Source organism: Ctenopharyngodon idella, chromosome 14 (assembly GCF_019924925.1).
Source record: "Ctenopharyngodon idella isolate HZGC_01 chromosome 14, HZGC01, whole genome shotgun sequence".
NCBI lineage: Eukaryota > Metazoa > Chordata > Actinopteri > Cypriniformes > Xenocyprididae > Ctenopharyngodon > Ctenopharyngodon idella.
Genome location: NC_067233.1, coordinates 21,604,464 through 21,625,361, shown reverse-complemented (window position 1 = coordinate 21,625,361; position 20,898 = coordinate 21,604,464). Strand labels below are relative to the sequence as shown.

The following is a 20,898-nucleotide window of genomic DNA, read 5'->3' as shown; positions in this document are numbered from 1 at the left end:
ATAATTACTCACACACACACACATATATATATATATATATATATATATATATACATATATATATATATATATATATGTATATATATATATATGTGTGTGTGTGTGTGTGTGAGTGAATATAATAAAATATAATATAATAATATAACCCCTTACTCTTGCAGCCCAGTTTGGAGAGTGTGTTCTGTAGTTCATCCGTCTGTGACGGCGGTTCATCTCCCAAACACACAATCACTGTGCTCTGACCGCGAGTGTTTGACTGCGACAGAGAGTGTGTTTCAGCGTGTGTGTGCGCAGATGCAGACACAGCCACCGCAGCCACGTGCGCAACGGTCTGAGCAGAGAAACATCCGGTCATGAGGATGTCTCCTCCTTCAGCCAGCAGGGGCCGCAGCGCCCAGGGGCCCACACAGCAGGACTTATCCTACAAACACAAAACACACACCGTGACACACAACACGACTGATTACACGCCTCTCTGAAATGCTTGATTCTGATCGGTCAGTTGCAACATTCCGAGGTCAGTTATTCGCCAATAATGACCATAGTCAATAGCAACGCTGTATAATGGCACTCATACGGGCATTTGAGGTGCTTCATTCATGTCTTTAGTATTTCACTGCAGACAGACACGCCCTCTGGGGGAAGCAACCATGTGATAAACAGGATAATGTACATTCATGTGTTTGTGAAGTTTCAGTTCAAAATACCCCACAGATCATTTATTATAGCTTGTCAAATTTGCCCCTATTTGGCTGTGAGCAAAAACACGCCGTTTTTGTGTGTGTCCCTTTAAATGCAAATGAGCTGCTGCTCCCAGCCCCCTTTCCAGAAGAGGGCGGAGCTTTAACAGCTCGCACTTCGGTCGCTCAACAACAACAAAGCTGGAGAATCTCACGCAGCCAAAATGAGGATTGTCAGTAACGGTGTTCAGCCTTACATTGTTCAAACCGGAGTCGACACTGATGGAGAGACTCAGGAAGAAGTTACAACTTTTAGAATGAAACTGGACGTTTCTGAATGGTTAGTGGATAAATTTATGTAGTTGATTCAACTCATTGACTAGCATGTGCCGTCATATTAATATTTTTTATTACGTTTTCTTTCTATAAGCCAATAATAACGCTGAAAGAAAACACGCTGAGAGCCTATAATAAACTTTCAAAACAACAATAAACTGAATCGAATGGTGAGGAAACGATTCTTGGAATCGAGTTTATTGATTCCAGAACCAGGAATCAGAATCAGAGTCGATTCCAAAACTTTTAGAATCAAACCGCCCTACCAATCACCTGTCGGGGTTTATTTTGCGATAACAACCGTTTGGATCCCACACAGAATAAATGTGTGTACCTGAATGACGAGTCTGTAGTCGCTCAGTAATCTGGTGTCGGTCAGTTCTCTCTTCACACTGTTGGGAAACACCAGCAGGTCGTGGCAGTGTGTGTCTCTACAGAAGGTCCGTCCGTCCAGCTGTCCGACAGATTTAACGCAGGAAAACCCTGATGTGTGTAACACTTCACTGACCTCCTCAAAACTACACACACACACACACACACACATAAAGATGAAATTAAGTGTCAAATATAAGCCAAGAGCAACACGATAGAGAGGAGAAATCAGTGTGTGTGTGTGAGTGTGTGTGTGTGTGTGTGTGTGTGTGTGTGTGTGTGTGTGTGTGTGTGCGACCTCCAGTGCTGGTGATTGGATCTGTCTGCAACTCAGTGAAATTTACAGCCTCACACACACGTGTGAAATAAGACTGGTCACCCCAGAATGGAGGTTAAACAGGGGAGAACCAGAATAATGCCACATCTGAACTATAAATCACACTCACACAAACACATTCTCATCTTTCTACCTCATAAACAATAAATAATTTCAGTGGAAAATCATACGGTAATACAAGGAAATGAGATGAAAACAAACCCCATGGCAAAAAATGATGTTCTGCCTCAGTTTTTTTGTCTTGTTTTTCAGAACAAATATCTAAAGATTCTTAAAGTGAAACAAAATGACTGAAGATATTAAGTCTTGTTTACTGAAAAATTTATGAAAATTAAGTGAGTTTGTGCTTAAAACAAGAACAAATATCTGCTAATGGGGTCAGAAAAATACTGAGGAAGAATATCATTTTTTGCAGTGCAACAATAACCGAATATTATATGAAACAAACGTATTATTAATAGCTCTTTAGCGAGTGTTTGAGTGGAATCTCTCTCATATGAAGCTCAGAGCACCTGCTGCGGAGCGTGTTGATCCACGCGTACAGCGGCAGCTGCGTCGCTCGCTCCTGTCTGTGCCGGATGTTCTCCGGCAGGATGTTTTCCAGCGTCAGCAGGTCGTGTTTGATTCGACATCGAGCCAATGACGCCACGAGTTTAGTCCTGAACCTGTCACACAACGATAACACCAAACACGGCTTTACACACCTCACAAAACAGTTTCTGAACTCCCTGAAACGCCTCCATTGTAGTCTTGAGTTTTCTTCACAATATTCCTCATTTAAATAATTCATATGCAGAATAAAGGGGCGGGGCCTGGTTGAGTTAGTTAGTAGTGTTTTGAAACTGGCAGGTTATGGTAAGAGGCGGGACATTTCCCAAAGACCAATCACAACACACTGCTCCAGCCGACCAATCAGAGCACACTGTGCTTTTCAGAAGGAGGGGCTTCATAGAGACAGGAACTAAACAGAGCGTTACTGACAGACTGGGAAGAGAGGAGCTGCAACAATGGAGAATATGAGGAAAATAATCAACATTCAAGCAGGAAAACCTGTTCTAGTAGAGCCTAAAAACAACATCAAGACTTTGAGAAAGGGCCAGATACGCCCTCTTTAAATATATATCACAATGCATAGTTTCACTTGTGAATCTCTGAGCAATCTTACCAGTACTAAGATATTATTGTGAATTTGACCTCTGACCCACCTGAGCAGACACGCCTCCACCTCTCTGACAGCCTTCACCTCCTCCTCCGCCTGATTGGCCGGTTGCATGCGTGGGAGGAACTTCCTGTCCAGTAAGTCAGTGAGCATGACGGCCACCAGACTCATCCTGCCGTCCAGCTGCAGACAGACAGAGAGACTAACCTTTATAATACAAACACTCAAGAGGAATATACAGTCTGCTCATGGACCTGCAAGTTAACTTCATACTGAGTGAACAACTTCCTGCACTGCAAAAAATGATGTTCTTCCTCAGTATTTCTGTCTTGTTTTCCAGCACAAATATCAAAACATTCTTAAATCAAGATACATTTACTGCGAGCTCGTCGTGTTCAAGTGCTTTGTTGTCAGAAAGAACAGGAATCATGGAGGACACCAGGTTTATTCTTGCCTATTTATTGGGAAAATCTTATTAAAGCCAAAATGATATTTAGCGTCCCATTCATTGACAACCATATAAACATCATTTACTGCACTATCTAGATAATCAGCTTGCTGACGATTCTGGAATTTCTGCCAAATACAGGCTATTTTTGCTGTCTATAAAACATGCAATACACTTCAAATGATTATTCATATATGTAAATATGCACTACTTTAATGACAAAACCAAGCGATGTTGCTGTTGTGGGAAAACTAATAAAGAATAGCAGTCACATCAATCGCTCTCCTCTCCACCATGTTTAAAGCTTATGGATCGCCCAATTCAGGAACTTATCCCCGAGCTTCCCAGTGGTAAATATGACTTAAGAGGGCATTCATGTCCAATTTTTAACTAGGAAACTCATATTTATGATAATTCTGAGTGAAGACATTATGAATGCAGCTGCAGATTTCACCGGCGTGAGTTTCTGTCGTAATCATCAGCAGCAGCTGGAGGGGTTTATTCCCTGTTCCTCGTGTTTGTCCTCTCTGAAGGTCAGATTCAGACCCGTGAGATTCCTCTCGTGTGTCGCCGGGTAACTGTGTCTCTGATGGGTTCAGCGCTGTGGATATAACAGCTCAGACCCATCAGAGACACAGGCAACAGGAATAAATCCCTCACGTTTAAATGTTTAAAATTCAGTCAATGACGTAACATTTTCAGTTAACACAACAAACATAAAATTAAAAACATATAAACTTTTGTTCAAGTGTTTCCAAAACAAGAGGAATACCTTGTGTCACTAGTGTAAGATCATTTCAGGCCATTATAACTGTATTTTTTTAATCAATTAACTGCAACATTAAGTTACATATATAATACAGCATGTAAGAACATTATTAAATGCACTTATCCATATACTCTTACTAGATGACAACATCTGAGACAAACATGATACTTCATGAAACATAACAGATCTCAGATGAGAGCTTTGAAAGAGCATGTGTGTGTGTTAATATGCTGATTAACATTAGCGTCAGCTCGTTAGAGGTCATTCTGTGTGTGTGTTTGTGCTTCATTGTGTTCAGAGTTTATAGTCTCTCTTAAGATTCAGAGTAACGACCTGCCAAACCAGCAGCGGACAAACGATTCATCCTTTACAGCGGCTGTATTTCAGCCTCCAGAGTGTGTGTGTGTGTGTGTGTAAAATAAATGCATTTGTGAGTGTGTTTGCACCACGACCATCAGTAGTCACATTTACCACCTGCAGTGCATTCTGGGAGTTTTTAGTCATTTATGGACGTTCTGTTTCATTTGAAAGTCAGACAGACAGATTTGACCACTCACACACACACACGCACACACACACACACACACACACACACAGTCCCGTCCTCCACTCACCATTGGCTGTGAGACACAGAAGCAGCTGTCAATCAGGACGTCCTCCAAAAGCTCCTGATCTACAGAAAAGAGATCAAATAAACATGTTCAGACACACTGACTAAAGCAACGAAACAGACTTGATATAGTTTTAGATCGCAAGGAAAAATGAAGAAACTACATGAGAGAAAATATCCAAACCATAAACCGAATCATTTGACTCAAGTGACTCGTTTAAACCTCAGAGACGGTTAATCAAACGCTTTTATTTCAGATTATAAAAGACTCGCTTTGACAATAAAAAATGTTTCCACAAAGGATGATCTAATTATAGTTTGTAATAAGAGATTTTATATTAAACATTTTGAAATAGTCAAAACAATTTCATTTTAACAAAATAATAATAAAACTTAAAGCACAGAACATCTATCACACATTCCCAAATTCACTCAGCATCAGTGTTTTTTCATTGTTAACTAAAAATGTAATTTTTATAATTAATATTAATTAATATAATTCAAACAAAGCTGAAATATATATATATATATATATATATATATATATTAGATGAAAAACTTAAATTTAAAAAACAAACAAATATTAGAAAGGTTGCCTTGGAAACTAATTGAAATAAAATACTAAAACTATTAAAACTAAAACTGAAATGGAAATGAATTAAAGCTATATAGAAATATTAATATTGAAAAAAAAAACACTAATAAACAAAAAAAAAAAAGTGACAAAACCACATAAAATTACTAAAACTAAAATAAAAACTGAAAATATAAACTGAAAAATAAAGTCAAAATATGAATAAATACTATAATAGAATATGAATAATACAAAAAAGAAACAGATTGATCAAAATGCCACGTCTTCTGACGGCATATGATAGATTTGTGTGAGGAAAAGACACACGTTTAGATCAATTTAGACACATTTTTTGATGCTATCAATCATCATCCACTTTTCTTGTGTGGAAAACCGAAGCTCAGACATTCTGCTGAAGATCAAAGAAAGAAAGAAAATTGTACAGTATAGAAGAAGAACACGCGAGAGTGAAAAATATTCCTTTAAACATAAAACATCTCTCACATATTCCCAAATACTCAGCAAAACCTTAAGATGATCAAAAGAAGAGTTCGTGCAAATGCATTTTATAGCTCATTTTTCCCTGAGTGGGTAAAAATAGAGACCCTAATTCATTTTTATTTCATTTCTCTGGAGAATAGAGCTTGGAATTACGTATCATAAAGAACGCATCTGTCTCCCTGAGCGGAGAGAGAGAGAGAGAGAGGGAGAGCTGGGAATTTTCCTTCATGTTACACGCGAGTAAAAGGGAAATCAGGCGTTGGGGATTTGCGTGTGGCTGTTTTTAGTCGCTCCTGCGGGGCGTTTAGACGCTTCAGTAGGTACAGAATCACCTGAAGAGTCTCACAGGTATCGTGTAAATGATGCGTGTGTGAGTGAAGATAAGGCTCTTATCTTGATTGACAGGTGTGATCCCCGTCTCTGCCCATCAGCGGTTTCCATGACAACTACAAACATCCCATTCATCCGCCCTGACAGAAGACCATCACCGTGTGTGGGCAAGAAATATCAACAAACATCATCATCAATTTGCTGAGTCTCTCTCTCTCTCTCACACACACACACACACACACACATACACACACAGACACACACACACACACAAACAGACACACACATACACACACAGACACACACACACACACACAGACACAGGGTGTTAATATATGAGGAAATCTCTCTGATTCATGACCGTTTTGATTCAGTCATTAACCCTCTGATCTCTGACTCATTACACAATTAATTGTGTTCAAACATTTAAAATGAACACAGGAGAAAACATGTGACCTCCAGTGGAGCACATCATCCATTAATAAAGCAATCAGCACTGCACGTGGGCGTGGCTACAGCACAGCTGCTATCCAATCAGAAGAGAGCTGGGGCGGGACTAAGAAAGAGGCTGAAGAATCACAAGAGAGCGGTAGAAACGGGCCCAGCGGTGGTCATCACATAGATCACATTTACAGCAGCTCCTCTGCCAAAGTCTCGGTGGAGAAACGTCTGACAGAATAAATCCTCGGCCTCACTAATGGTCTGGAACTGGAGCAGAATGAGAACGATGTTTATCGCAGCGCTGAGGAGAAACGCTGATCTGTTCATGACCATACACTGAGATTACACTTAATTCTTGTAGAGGGTTGTTGGTTTAAAGAAGGGCCACTAATTGCTCTGGGTGGAGGAGCGAAGCAGGAGCGATGATGTCAGGACTGTGGGCGGAGTCATGATGTCATCACTTTGGATTAAGACCAGGGGTTTTCCAACTGGGGCCCAGGGAGGGAGTGCTTGGAATTCCATGGAAAATTTTAAAGAAAAGGTGTACAAAGAAAATGTAAAAATAAATAATAGAAAAATAAATGAATAATTAGATAAACAGAATTAACAAATAAACCTTAGATTAAAGCAAACAAACAAATAATCAGATGAAAATAATTAAGCAAATAAATAAATAAGTAATAAATAAATAAAAATTAGATTAAAATAAATAATCAAAAATTAGATTTAAAAATAAGTAAATAAAAATTGATTAAATTAAATAAGTAAATGAAGTAAATAAACAAATAAATAAGTAATAAATAAATGATTAAAATAAATAAAAAATAACTAATCAACAATCAGAATGATAATGAGAAATAGAATAAAAAATAAATAAACAGTTTATTATATAAAATAGAATAAAATAAATAAACAAACATTAAAAATAATTAAATATTAATTTATTAAAATAGTGAGTAAATAAACAAATAAAAAAGTAATACATAAATAAAATTTGATTAAAATAAATAAATAATCAAAAATTAGATTAAAAAAAATGATTAAATTAAATAAGTAAATGAGCAAATAAACAAATAAACAAATAAGTAATAAATAATGGATTAAAATAAATAAATAACTAATCAAAAATTAGAATGAGAATTAGAATAAAATAGAATAAAATAAACAAAATAATAAATTATTTAAAATAATTAAATAATAATTGATTAAAATAAATGAGTAAATAAACAAATAAAAAAGTAATACATAAATAAAATTTGATTAAAATAAAAAGTAAATAATCAAACATTTACAATAATCAAAAATAAGTTGTACAATTTAAAAAAAAAATTATCAATCATTTGATTAAAATAAGTAATAAATAAACTATATTAAAACAAACATATAAATAAGTAATAAATAAATAAACATGATATTAAAATAAAATAAAAATAACCAAAAATTAGATTAAAATAATAAATAAACATTTGATTAAAAAAGCAAGTAGATTAAAATAATACAGTACTATAATGACTAGGAAGAATGTGAAAATGCAACTTAATAGAAGCTAAATATTTTCCAAATAATATTTTACACATATTTATAATATACATTTTTCACGGTATAAATTTGGTCTTTATACACAAAACTATAAAGATGCCTTTTAAGTTTTAGGATGGGCGTCCCTCGTGTGATTATAATCATACTTAGGGGTCAGATTGATGACCTGAGCGATGACAGACGGGCATCACTGCAGGATCAATGATGTCATCGCTCTGGGTGGGGTCATGAAACAGAACTGATGATGTCATGCCTATGGGCGGAGTCCTACGACACAGAGTCCAGTGATGGACGCAGCAGAGAAAAGAACAGCGAAACAAAGGAAAAAGAAATGAACGGGGTGAACACAATAGAAGGAGCTCCATTTCTCTTCTTTATCTCCTAGATGTGAGAAACACACTGTACGCATGTTCACAAAAACACACCCATCTATCTGCCAGAAGACAACGAACCCGGCCTGAGAACCCACTCATTTTGGCCCAGAGTTTTAATCAGGCCGTTTGCATGAGTCACATGCTCTCCGTGTCCTGCCGGCTGATATTTACCGTGGTATCTCTGGCAGGGGAACCGTTGTGCTGCTCAAGGACAAAATCACAATCAACCCTGTGGACTTTCTGTTCAGCTAAAAAGCCTTTATCTCCTCCAGTGAGCTGCAACAATCCCAGAATCCCTGAGACGATTCGGCTCCAATCTCCTCCGGACGTGTCTCCGCACTCGGAAACCTGATGAAAACTGATGAAGCCGCAGGGGAATCATGGGAGAATAATCTGCAGTCGGCAATAAGTGCAAAGTGAACGTGATCACGGCGCCCTTAAGGTCACCTGACCAATCAAGTCTTTGCCCTTTATTCCCACAGCCTGCTTCATTTGCATCTCATGGATTTGATCTCAACGCGAGAGAGAGAGAATCGAACCAAATCTACAGACTCAGACCACATTTTATACATATTGAATTTCACATTAAATCGTTTTGCATCTTTTGCGTTCCGTGTGAAGCGCCTCATATACCTGGAAGCTGTGATCGGCTTTTACTGTCAGGCATATGTTGAACCGGCTCACTCCAGTGCACAGACATTTTAAAAAGCACTGGGAGGGCAAATGTAGAAGTAAAAGTATTTCTCTAAAGATCTCCTGATGGTGTGTGTCCAGCACACAGAGAGCCATGTGTATGTGAGTCACGTTTGTGTGTGTGTGTGTGTGTGTGTGTGTATTGATCGTGCAGCGTGGAGTTAAGACAGATTAAAGCAGCTTTTCCCAGGTGATCGACCTCATGTGAAACACACTCGCCAACCAAAACAGCCACATCCATATCACCAGCTTCATTCTCAGCTCTGATCGCGTCTGACTGCTGCAAAATCAGCTTTACACATTCAATATTATTCAGCCGAACATGTAATCATCACTACGTCAATCTTCACTAGTACTAGTGCTGTGTGATCAAACCTCTAACACTGAGCATTAAAGTTCATAGAATAATAATGATGATTTTATTATGATTATGATTATTAGATGAAAATATTAAATAAAATAAGACATAGATTAGTATTGTAATACTATTGTACTGTAAAAATGGGGTATTTAATAATAAAATATTATATTACAGTTAATAAGAACAACTGTAAAAAAAAAATATTATTAAATGCAAATCTTTTACAGTATAATAGTATTAAAATAGTAATATATTTCTCAATATTTTAATATAATAATATTAATTAATATATTTTAAATATTAAGAATAATTTAATTTTACAATTGTACAGTACAATATTTGTTTAGAGTAGTTAAATAGTAATATATTTCTTAATATTTTATTTACTATTAATAATATTATTTATTTATGTATTTACAATATAGCAGTATGACAATTGTAATATATTTCTTAGAATTTTATTTAATAATAATAATAATAATTAATATATTTTAGTTATTAATAATTTTATTTTACTATATAACAGTAGTTAAATAATACATTTCTTAATCTTTTATTTATTAGTAATAATGATAATAAATTTATTTTACAATTAATAATTTTCACAATTGTACTGTAAAATAAAATTATTATTATTACTATTAAAAAATTAATTATTTAAAATATAAAGATTACACTTAATATTATACTTAATATATTATATTACACTTAATATATTAAATACATAATATATTTCTTAATATTTTATTTAATAATAATAATGATAATTCATATATTTTTAGTTATTAATAAGAATTTTATTTTACAGTATAACAGTAGTTTAATTGTAATATATTTCTTAATATTTTATTTATTAGTAACAATAATTAACAAATTATTTTACAATTAATAATTTTATTTCACAATTGTACTGTAAAATAATTTTAATATTATTATTATTACTATGAAATAATATTTTTTAACAATATTACACTTGTAATATATTTCTTAATATTTTATTTAATAAAAATAATAATAATTTTACTCTAAAATTGTACTGTATTAACACAAATATTATTATTAAATAATATTTTTTTCAGTATAACAGTATAAAATTAGCAATATATTTATTTATATTGTATTTAATAATAATAATGATAATTCATATATTTTACAGTTATCTATAATTTTATTTCACAATTGTACTGTACAATATTTGTTTACAGTATAACAGTAGTTAAATAGAAATATCTTTCTTATTTATTAGTAACAATACTGTTATTTTACAATTAATAATAACAATTTCATTTCAATTGTACTGTAAAATAAAACTATAATTATTTTATTTATTGAACTTCCAGTGAAAATGGCCCTCGGTCATACAGGATCAGAATATGGTATATTCTTCAGAGAATGTGTTTGTATTTATGGAGCGCGCATCAACGAGAGTTTAAAATTAACATTCAGCTCGTCTACAAGCTCCTGCATCTCATTACCGTCTCTAATTAAGGTGCATGTAAAGGCCCAGAGACGTCTGTGAGACAACTGTGATCATGTCTTAACTCCTAATTCTGCCTAATGAATACTGATGTACTGTCAAACCTGCGAACGACAGCAGAAAGGCATTCTGGGAAATGTAGGATTAGTGTATATCCACATTCGGACACTGATGGATGGATAACGCCTGTCAGACCACCGGCTCTACATGATCTTCACTGACACACACACAGAAATCAATCCTGACGGATCCGACGCGAATCTCATCACATCATCCGGCAGACGCCTGTATCGCCTCCAAACAGCTCAGACAGCAGATGATTGGTCGAATTGATCTGTTGCATTATGGGTAGCAGACCCAGCTGACACAGTCATCTATCATCATTCTCTGACATGTTTAGAAGGTCCTCACAAATGAGATCTCATTAACGTCTCGAATGCTTCTCATGCACAGCAAAGTGATTAAATGGAAAGTGAGTCTCCTTCTTCTCAGATGTTTCTCAACACCAACATACAAATCTCAATATGAACTGAAGTAGCGACAGATCCTTTATTCTGTATTGTGACGTACATCTGAATGTAAAGGACCGTTGAAAAAGAAAAATGTAGGGCGGGGCTTGGTTCTGTGCAAGTGCAAGGAGTTGACTGGACGTTGAGATGTGGGCGTGGCTCTCAAAAGTGTATGCAGATGAGTGTGAGCTTGCAAGGGCGGAGTTTAAGCGCACTAAAAGACTGGAGAATCCTGCATACGTCACCAGAGGGTAACACATTACAAGTAACGTGAGTTACGTAATCAGATTAGAGAGTTACTTTTTCAAAAAAGTTACTTTCTTTTACCATTCATTTCACTTCTGGTGTGAAAGGGCCTTTCCATTTGCCAAAAATAGAACTTTAATATATTTTTTTGTTAAAAATCAAACAAGCAAGCCCAGCCCAGGTGAGAAAAAATAAGGCAAAAGTAACATAGTGCATTACTTTCCATAAAAAGTAACGCAATTAGTTACTTTTTCAGGGAGTAACGCAATATTGTAACGCATTACTTTTAAAGTAACTTTACCCAACACTGTTAACAGGTAAATAAAAAATAAAAAAAATGTAAACATGCACAAATTAATCATTAACAATATGATCTATAACTTGTATTCGAAAATTGATCACGATCAAGTGAATTTCATGCCGACTTTAAAGCTGCACTATGTAACTTTTGGCCCTCTATTGGTTAAAAAATAAAACTGCATGCGTCTTGCGGAAGAACATTGTTTTGGTTGTGCTTCGGCTCTATCTGAAGTCATTAGGGCTGTGTGTTGCCATGAATCTGCCGATACGATACAGGGGTTCCGATACGATATATTGTGATATATTGCGATACTGTAAGAAAGGCGAAATATTGCGATATTTTTTGGTTGAGCTTCGGCTCTTTCTGAAGTCATTTTGCCTCTAAAGTAAATGTATCTTGATTTAAGAATGTTTAGATATTTGTACTAAAAAACAAGACAGAAATACTGAATAAGGGCCGGTTCACACAGAACGTGTTGTCGCTGTTAAAAACGTGAGAATCAGTGGAACAGAAAAAGCTCAAGGTCTAGAGACGCCTTTTTTTAAAAGTTGAACTTCTTTAATCTTGAGCGTCATGTTATTAGAACACCGTGTCACGTGTGAGAAAGACGCGAACGCAATGGTTAAAGCTTGTGTTTACATTGAAAAATGATGGAAAAGTAGCGTAGTGGAGTGGAAAACAAATTTTCTGTGAACCGGCCCTAAGAACATCAGTTTTTGTATTGTATGCAAATGACGCATGCAGGGCCGTAACCACCATAGACAATGAGGGGGAAAAGACCCCCCAATAATTAGAAATGGCCAAATTGTCACCCCCAATATTTGATATTATTTTGATGCTGCTCTGCTCCATTACGCACTGTCCTGTTTGTTGTTTGGATGACAAAAAGTTTTAAATGTTACATTTTTAGGCTGTATACCCCCATCAGCGGTCTAACAGCACTCATCAATGTCAAAATGACTGAGATGGCCAATCAAATCAAAGAAGGCGGGGCTTACTGTTCAAAGAAGGCGAGCACGAATTCCAACGCAATGCTTTAGTTTTAGTAGTGAAAGAGTGCATCGTAAGATGTAAGTAGCTAAATATTTAATATTTGACAACTTTTTTATGATAGAAATGTTCAGCGACTGACAGTAATATCCAGTGATGCAAACTACTCAACATTTTTATGAAATTTCACCAAATTGAATTGAAAATATGCTATTATTTACACATTCATGTAAATCATAACTGAATGTGACGAGACAAAGTTTTGCATATTCATATTAGACATACGAATAAGTGTGAATGTGTGCATATTTACAAAAAAATATTATTTGCCAATAGTTTAGCCTACTTCATAACTACAATAGACCTGAAGCTTCTTATTTCTTTTTCTTTATTAAAACCCTTTTATTCATTTAATTATTTAATTTAATTTGAATAAAAAGACCAATAACCCAATAACACCCCCCCACAAAAAAAACAAAACAAACTTTGGTCGCCCCCAATGTTCAAGACATGGTTATGGCCTCGGACGTACAATTTCCTGTGAAATCAGTCCCGACAGCTCTACAGAATAAATCACTATTAGAGGTTTATCACAGTGTATTTGGGTAAAGACATGCAGACGTAGTGTACTTATAATTGTGACACATTAGCCCGATGCTGATCGTCACACAGTACTGAATGCAGTACATGTTGTGTCGTACCGACTCTGTCTTAGTCTCTTGGGCACAAAGCGACTCATTAGTTAGCTGTCGTTTAGCACACTTTCTTCCACAGCGATGTACAGCACACTCATTAAAGCAGGCGTCCCTCTGGAGCGCCGGCACATTAATTATTCTGCTAAAAGCACACTGATACTGACCATCACGCAGGACTAAATTATGCTTCAGAAGTCATGCTCCTATTACCTGCACACTGCCAGAGACGCCCACGCCGTCATAGATGGGAATAAACATAACGCTTAATATGACAGCTGCATTTTAATTAGAGTCAATGTGAAATTAAAATTCACAATGTTTGCTTTCCAAATACACATTCCTGGTCTTAGTGTGAATGATTCAACGGTGCGTGTTATTCTGAAGAGAAAAGTAGGAGTAACAACAATACACTTCACTACAGAGTGAAAGACAAAAATACAAAGGTGTAAGACTGTGAACTAAACAGCTTTAGTGAGGGAAAGAACTACAATCCCATGAAGCATTGCATTGCATTAAAAATGGAGAAATATAAAACTACTCATTTAAAAATATTAATTATATATATATATATATATATATAGAAACAATGTATTTTAAGTTTAATGTAAAATATGCATATCTTATATTTAAACATTTTGAGAGCATAGGGAGTAGATTACGTCGCAGTGCTTCATGGGAGTGGGCGGAGCTAAAGAGCTCTGTTGACACATTATGATTGTGGCGACTCTCTGATTGGTGGAATTTTCTGTACAGCATCATGAGTAATGTAGTTTTTCACCAGGAATTACACTGTTAAACACAATTATTTTAAAAATGAGTTGAAATAATGCAGGCTGACGGCTTCAGCAGAAGTAAAAACCATCGATTAACAGCCTTGCAGCTCACAGCAGGGCTGACTTTAAAGGTTTAAAGGATTAATCGTTCAAAATCAATTTCCATATGGAGAAAATGAATGAGTTTTTACTTCCAGATCCAAAATAAAGTTTCTGCTCAAAACATGAAAAAATATCTGCCAATGGGGTCTTGTTTTAAAAAATAATCTTGTTTTCCCTTTAAATATTTTTATGACCCCACTGGCAGAAAATACTCATTTTAATAAATTTTTCAGACTTAAGATCTGAAGTCTTTTAGCTTCTCCAGTAAATGTATCTTGATTTAAGGATGTTTAGATATTTGTGCTGGAAAACAAGACAGAACTTTTTTCTCAGTGTGGCAAACAGTTTTGGGATGAATCTGATTTTGTTTCCGTAACTTGAGAAATTTCTCTTCATGACTCTGGGAAACATGTTTTACACTTACATTTGAGCGTGTTGAAGGCGAGCTGGTACGCTAATCGCTGCAACGCCTCGCCCCTGACCGCAGGCACGCTGACCTCTGACCTGCTGCCGTAGCTGATGAGCCTCTGAGCGGCGGGTTTCTCCAGGTGCGTGCTCTGAAAGATGGCAGCGGCGTGCAGGTAGACCTGGTCCGGGCAGGCGGGACTCTCGTCTGGAGCGGACGGATCGGTCTGGAGGGGAGGAGGTTCTGCAGTGGCCGGTTCCAGCAGAGAGAGACGCTTGAGAGCGGAGATGTGAGAGCCATGCTTCGATGAACGCCGCGCAGCACCGCCTTTCCTGACCATCCTGACCAAATCAATAATCAAACGCTCCATAAATACAGAGTTCAAACTCTGACTGCGAGCAGAGAATCATTTCAGTGTCAAAAGTATTTGAAAACCTACTTAAAAAAAAACAAAACATTAAATCATTTACTGTAAAAGATGTACAAACAAAGTGCAAAATATTTAGACGAGTGCCCTTACAAAAAACAAGTATACTTTATATTATATATATAATTTTACTATATATTCATTAAGTAACCTAAAGTAAAGTTCAAGTATATTTTTAAGCATACTTTATGTAGTAAGTACTAATAGTAGTATACTTGTAAGTGAACTATTTCAATAATAGAGACTAGAATGGCCCACTTGTTAGTGTATAAGTGTACTTTTAAGTATAATTTAAGTTTAATAGTAGTAAACTTCGAGTACACAACTAGTTTACAACTATGTTTTTTGTTTGTACTTAAACTATACTACAAGTAAACTTATAGATATACTGACTTCGAAGTATACTACAAGTATACTTGTAAGTTTCCTTTATAATGCAATATTTTCAAACAATATAGTATTGGATGCCAAAACATGTAAGTTTATGTAAAATTATGTGTAAAATATATTCAGTAGGCTACTCAATAAAAAAAAAATAAAGTATACTTAGAATACTTTTATTTATAATACTTTTAAGTATATCTCGATCAAAAGATTAAGTACAAGTATTGGCCACAATATATAATATTTTATTCAAAAATAGTATTTTATGCAAAATATTGTTCAGACATTTATAAGTGCCCTTACAAAAAACAAGTATACTTCAAGTTCCTTTTATTAAGTGTACTTAAGTAAAGTTCAAGTATATTTTCAAGTATACTTTATGTAGTAAGTACTAATATCAATGTATTAGTAGTATACTTGTAAGTGTACTATTTCAATAATAGTTGGGACTAAAATTGCCCACTTGTTAAAGTATAAAAATATACTTTTAAGTACACTTTAAGTGTAACAGTAGTAAACTTTAGTACACAACTAGTTTAAACTATGTTTTTTTGTTTGTACTGCAACTAGTGAACTTATAGATATACTGATAGTTTATTATTAGTTAAATACTTTTAGGACATTTTATTTTTTTTTAGTTTATGGAAGTATACTTTGAAGTATACTACAAGTATACTTATAAGTTTTCTTTATAATGCAATATTTTCAGACAAATCTATAGTATTGAATGCCAAAACATGTAAGTTTATGTAAAATTATGTGGAAAATATATTCAATCAAAAGATTAAGTATTGGCCAAATATACTTTTTTTTCTGTCAGTATAAGTCAAGTATACATAAGTGTAATTTTAAGTAGCCTATATTTCTAAGAAGTACATAAAAAGTAGTACTTATTTTTAGTTTAAAGAAGTATACTAATAGCACACTTGAATGTCTTCACCCAAATACTTTGTATATTTACACTTTATAATAAGGTTCCATTTGTAAACATTAATTAAATACATTAGTTAAGAGTAAAACATACTTCTAAAGTATTTATTAATTTTAGTTGGGGTAATTTCAACATTTACCAATTCATCAAAAGTTGTATCTGAATGTATTTTTATTAACTAACCTTAACAAAGATCAATAAATGCTGTAATATATTAGTTAACTAATATATTATTGTAAAGTGTTGTCATGGATAAGCAAATTTTATTCAGATGTGACAGATTATTATAACTATAGTGATTTAAATCATTTCTCAAAATCATTGTTCTCAAGTTTTAAAGCAGAGATATTAAAAACACAAACATCTGTGCTAAACAAACAAATCAAAACAAATTCATACTCGGTTTCTGTCAGAAAGAGTAGCCTAAATATTCGCTGATTAAATGATGATTATGATTTATTCCCACACAAACGCTCTGAAAATGGTAATAATGTCATAAATATAATATTTAGGATTTTGTTTTCCTATTTCAGCGTTTCTAGGTGTTCAAAAAATGACAAAAAGATACTTACCCGACACTCTTTGCTTATGAAAACATCGCTGAATCTGTGAAGATCACGATCAGACGGACAAATCTGAGGAAACTTTACCAAACGAAAACAGCCTGAAACTGGAAGTTTACTGTCAGATGACGCAGGCAGGATTCCGTCTCCATGGCGACGGGAGGCGGAACGGCGGGAATGATGCGGTGAGGGAGCAGGTTTACTTACTTCACCAGCAAAACAAACGTAAGTTTTTACTATAACGATCACACTAGGGGGTAATAGTTTACTCATTGTGCCAGTATGAGTCACTTTATATTTAATCGACCGTTTAATCCAATCTGCACATTCATTTATACACTGAATGTAGTGTGAGTATAGATAAAACCTCATATAAATACTCAAAACTCGCGATATTTAACAGTAAAAAACGTTCAGTGAATCTGTTACCGCACTATGAATAAATTAAAATGAAAGCGCCAAGCTAGTGTAAATTAGTGTGTAATTTGTACTCTGGTTTAGAGATTAACGGCAGATTGTTAAAGCCGCAGGTTCAGTTTCTCTGAGGATCTGCTGCCATCTGGTGGACACGATCGGAACTGCAACTGCGGTGAACAGAGCTGAAGACGCGTGCATAATAATAAACATCTGTACTCGGATTTGATATTAATTCATACCTCTACTGGTTTGTCATTTATGTATTTTCGTTTATTTCTATTATTGAAAGAGACCAGATTAGATATATGATATATGACTTTAGGGGGCGCTGAAACATAGGCACAGAAATACTGATGGCAAATTACAGTTTTTTACAGACACATTTCTCAATACTTAGGTCACTTTTGCAAAACTCTTCACACAGTGAGCACAACAGGAGTCTATGTGGGCTAAACTGAGGATCAATTATCATTGCTTTGGCACAAAATGCATTCAATGACTACTTCTCTCAAATTTCATGAATTCTTTTCTCACTCAGACACAACAACTGCCAAAACTCTTTGTACGTACAGGCCAATTTGCACATGCTTACATACTGTTTTCAAAACTGTTAAACTTAAGTTCAAAACAATAACATAATACAAAACTGAATAAGACAGAAATTTGCTACATTTCTACAGTAATATAGTTATGAAATATATTCTGAATCTAAAAAATCAAATACTATCAAAACAATTAGATGAAACTGAACACCTACACAAGCATTAGTCTTTCAGTTTCATTACCATCAATTCAAAAGGGGAAACTTAGGAATAATTTTGTACTGTAATGTAAACATGGACCATGTAACATAAACTGCAGTGAATTATAAGCGGTAGAGAGTGTCATTCTTGTTTTGTAAAGAAATTTAAAAAAAGAAAACATTGTATAATGCTAACTGATGTTAGTGTTTTTAGATCGATGTTTTATGAGTGACAAGGTGTGTTTGCTCAGTGAAAACCTTTGCTAGAGTTCTGGAAGAATGAGTTGATTTGAGACATGAATGAAGTGTTTTGGTAGATTTGGTGCATTTTGAATGTGAAGTTAACCTCTGTGCCAAGAAGAAAGTTTGTTAGGAGAACTGTGTGAAGAGTTTTGAAAAAGTGACCTAAGTATTGAGAAATGTGTCCTAGCGATTGTAAAAAACTGTAATATTATAAATGTGTAAAATATTTAGTTTCTATTACAGTACATAATTGCGTTTTTTTTTCTACTTGCTGTAGTACTGTTGGATATAAGTGAGATGTATTCATTTATTTTATCAAATAAACTTATTTAATCAAATTTCATTTATTTATTTTAATATTTTTTTATTTTAATACTTTCAATAATTTAGTTAGTTAATTAGTTATTTTATTTTTATTTAGTTATTTTTACATTTGTATTCTACTTTTCTTTTTTTTCTTTTTTATTTAAACCAAGTTTTATTTGTTTAGTTATATCACATTTATTTTTTTATTTATCTATATCAAATGTTTTATTACAATCAAATTGTATTTATTTGTTAATCCATTTATTTTAATCTGAATTTATTTTTAATTTAAATTAAATTTTATTTATTTTAATCAATATATTTTAATCTAATGTATTAATTTATTATTTATTTATTTAAATTAAATTGTATTTATGTATTTATTTATTTTTATTTATTTATTTATTTTTGTTTTAATCAAATTTATTTATTGTATTATTATGTTTTCTCTAAATATTTCCACTCCCGTGTGGCCCCGGACCCCTGAACTAAAGTACTGAATTGGGAGGGATTGGTCGGCCGGACGTGATCGCTATTTATTCAGGTACGATGATGGGTCTAAATCATTTTCTTTTCATTATACGTTTTATGGCGTACAGCTCACTCTCTATTAAAGTTTCTCAGTGCCATAAATAACTTCAAACAACTTTAAATCTCATAAACAGAACAGAGGGGTCAGATAGATGACGTACACTTCATATATCACAGCAAGCCCTTTGGTTAAAGTCAAATGATCATGTTTATTTGAGCAGTATGTTAAGACCTGCTAACAGTTCCCATTTCAAGTCAAACAGCAGTTTTATTCCGTGTCCTGTCCACTAAAAGGGCAGTCGGAGACAAATAAAACAATGTATATAAAGGAATCTGATTTACATTTTCTTCAACAGAAGAACAGAAAACAGTGCATGAATTACACAAACCTCTTATGGCCAAACTGACAAATAAACATGACAAGATTATGTCTAGGTCAAAACATAAAACATTAATTTATGTAAAACATTTCTATGTACACAAACACAGGTGACACAGAGGCTTCTGGAAATTTACATCCATGCATTTACACTGCATTAATGCATTAAAGGTACAGTATAATGTTATCAATCCAGCTCATACTGAACGTCACAGTATAATTGTTCATGTGTTTATCTAATATATAAAACCATTTTAAGTCTATGTATGTGCTTATTTGCATAGCTACGTGTGTGTGTGTGTGTGTGTGTGTGTAATGTAGATGGTTACAGCCTTCTAATGAACAACAGCAGATCTCTTTCAGAAAGACTGACATAACTGATGTGCTCATTGAGAGGCAAGATAGTCTACATTATTAATACTCAGATTAACTTACCCACACACACACACACACACACTTGTACATTGTGAGGACATTCATTGACACAGTGTAATCTCCAGCTCCTTACTCTACCCTTTACCCAATTATCACCTGATCCCTAAAACCAAGTCTGACCCTCAAACAGGCCTTTAAAAAGATCCCAGAGAGTGAAGAACGGACAAAATGACCTCACTTTACTCTGTGTCACTCTGATGATCTAAAACACAAAGATACAAGTACACAAATACACACACACTCGCGCACAAACACTCGCACACACTCAGACTCACACACCAACACTTGCACACACACACACACACTCGCACACACACCAACACTCGCACACCAACACTCAAAAACACACACACTCGCGCACACACTCAGACTCGCACACACACACACTCTCACACACACACACACACACCAACACTTGTGCACACACGTGCACACACACACACACACACACACACACCAACACTTGCACACACACACACACTCACACACACACCAACACTCGCACACCAACACTCAC

The 20,898-nt window shown here is 34.7% G+C and overlaps 1 protein-coding gene and 1 long non-coding RNA gene across 3 annotated transcripts in view; one reads left to right on the top strand and one right to left on the bottom strand.

Moving 5' to 3' along the window:
• The window catches only part of LOC127494043 (putative methyltransferase NSUN7), a 25,570-nt gene extending 8,086 nt beyond the window's left edge, over positions 1-17,484 (bottom strand). The window contains exons 1-7 of one of the 2 annotated variants that reach the window (XM_051859603.1): positions 17,338-17,484; positions 15,042-15,364; positions 4,716-4,774; positions 2,931-3,067; positions 2,238-2,390; positions 1,351-1,534; positions 154-421 (exon numbers count right to left, since the gene is read on the bottom strand). In XM_051859603.1, the coding sequence (XP_051715563.1) occupies positions 154-421; positions 1,351-1,534; positions 2,238-2,390; positions 2,931-3,067; positions 4,716-4,774; positions 15,042-15,363 (1,123 nt within the window). In that variant the 5' untranslated portion in view covers position 15,364; positions 17,338-17,484. The remainder of the gene's footprint in view (positions 1-153; positions 422-1,350; positions 1,535-2,237; positions 2,391-2,930; positions 3,068-4,715; positions 4,775-15,041; positions 15,365-17,337) is intronic. The other variant, XM_051859604.1, reaches the window with a different exon arrangement.
• LOC127494047 (uncharacterized) lies at positions 17,485-20,898 on the top strand. Its single transcript, XR_007924797.1, has 3 exons — positions 17,485-17,553; positions 19,531-19,580; positions 20,057-20,898. It is a non-coding gene; the product is annotated as an uncharacterized LOC127494047 (long non-coding RNA).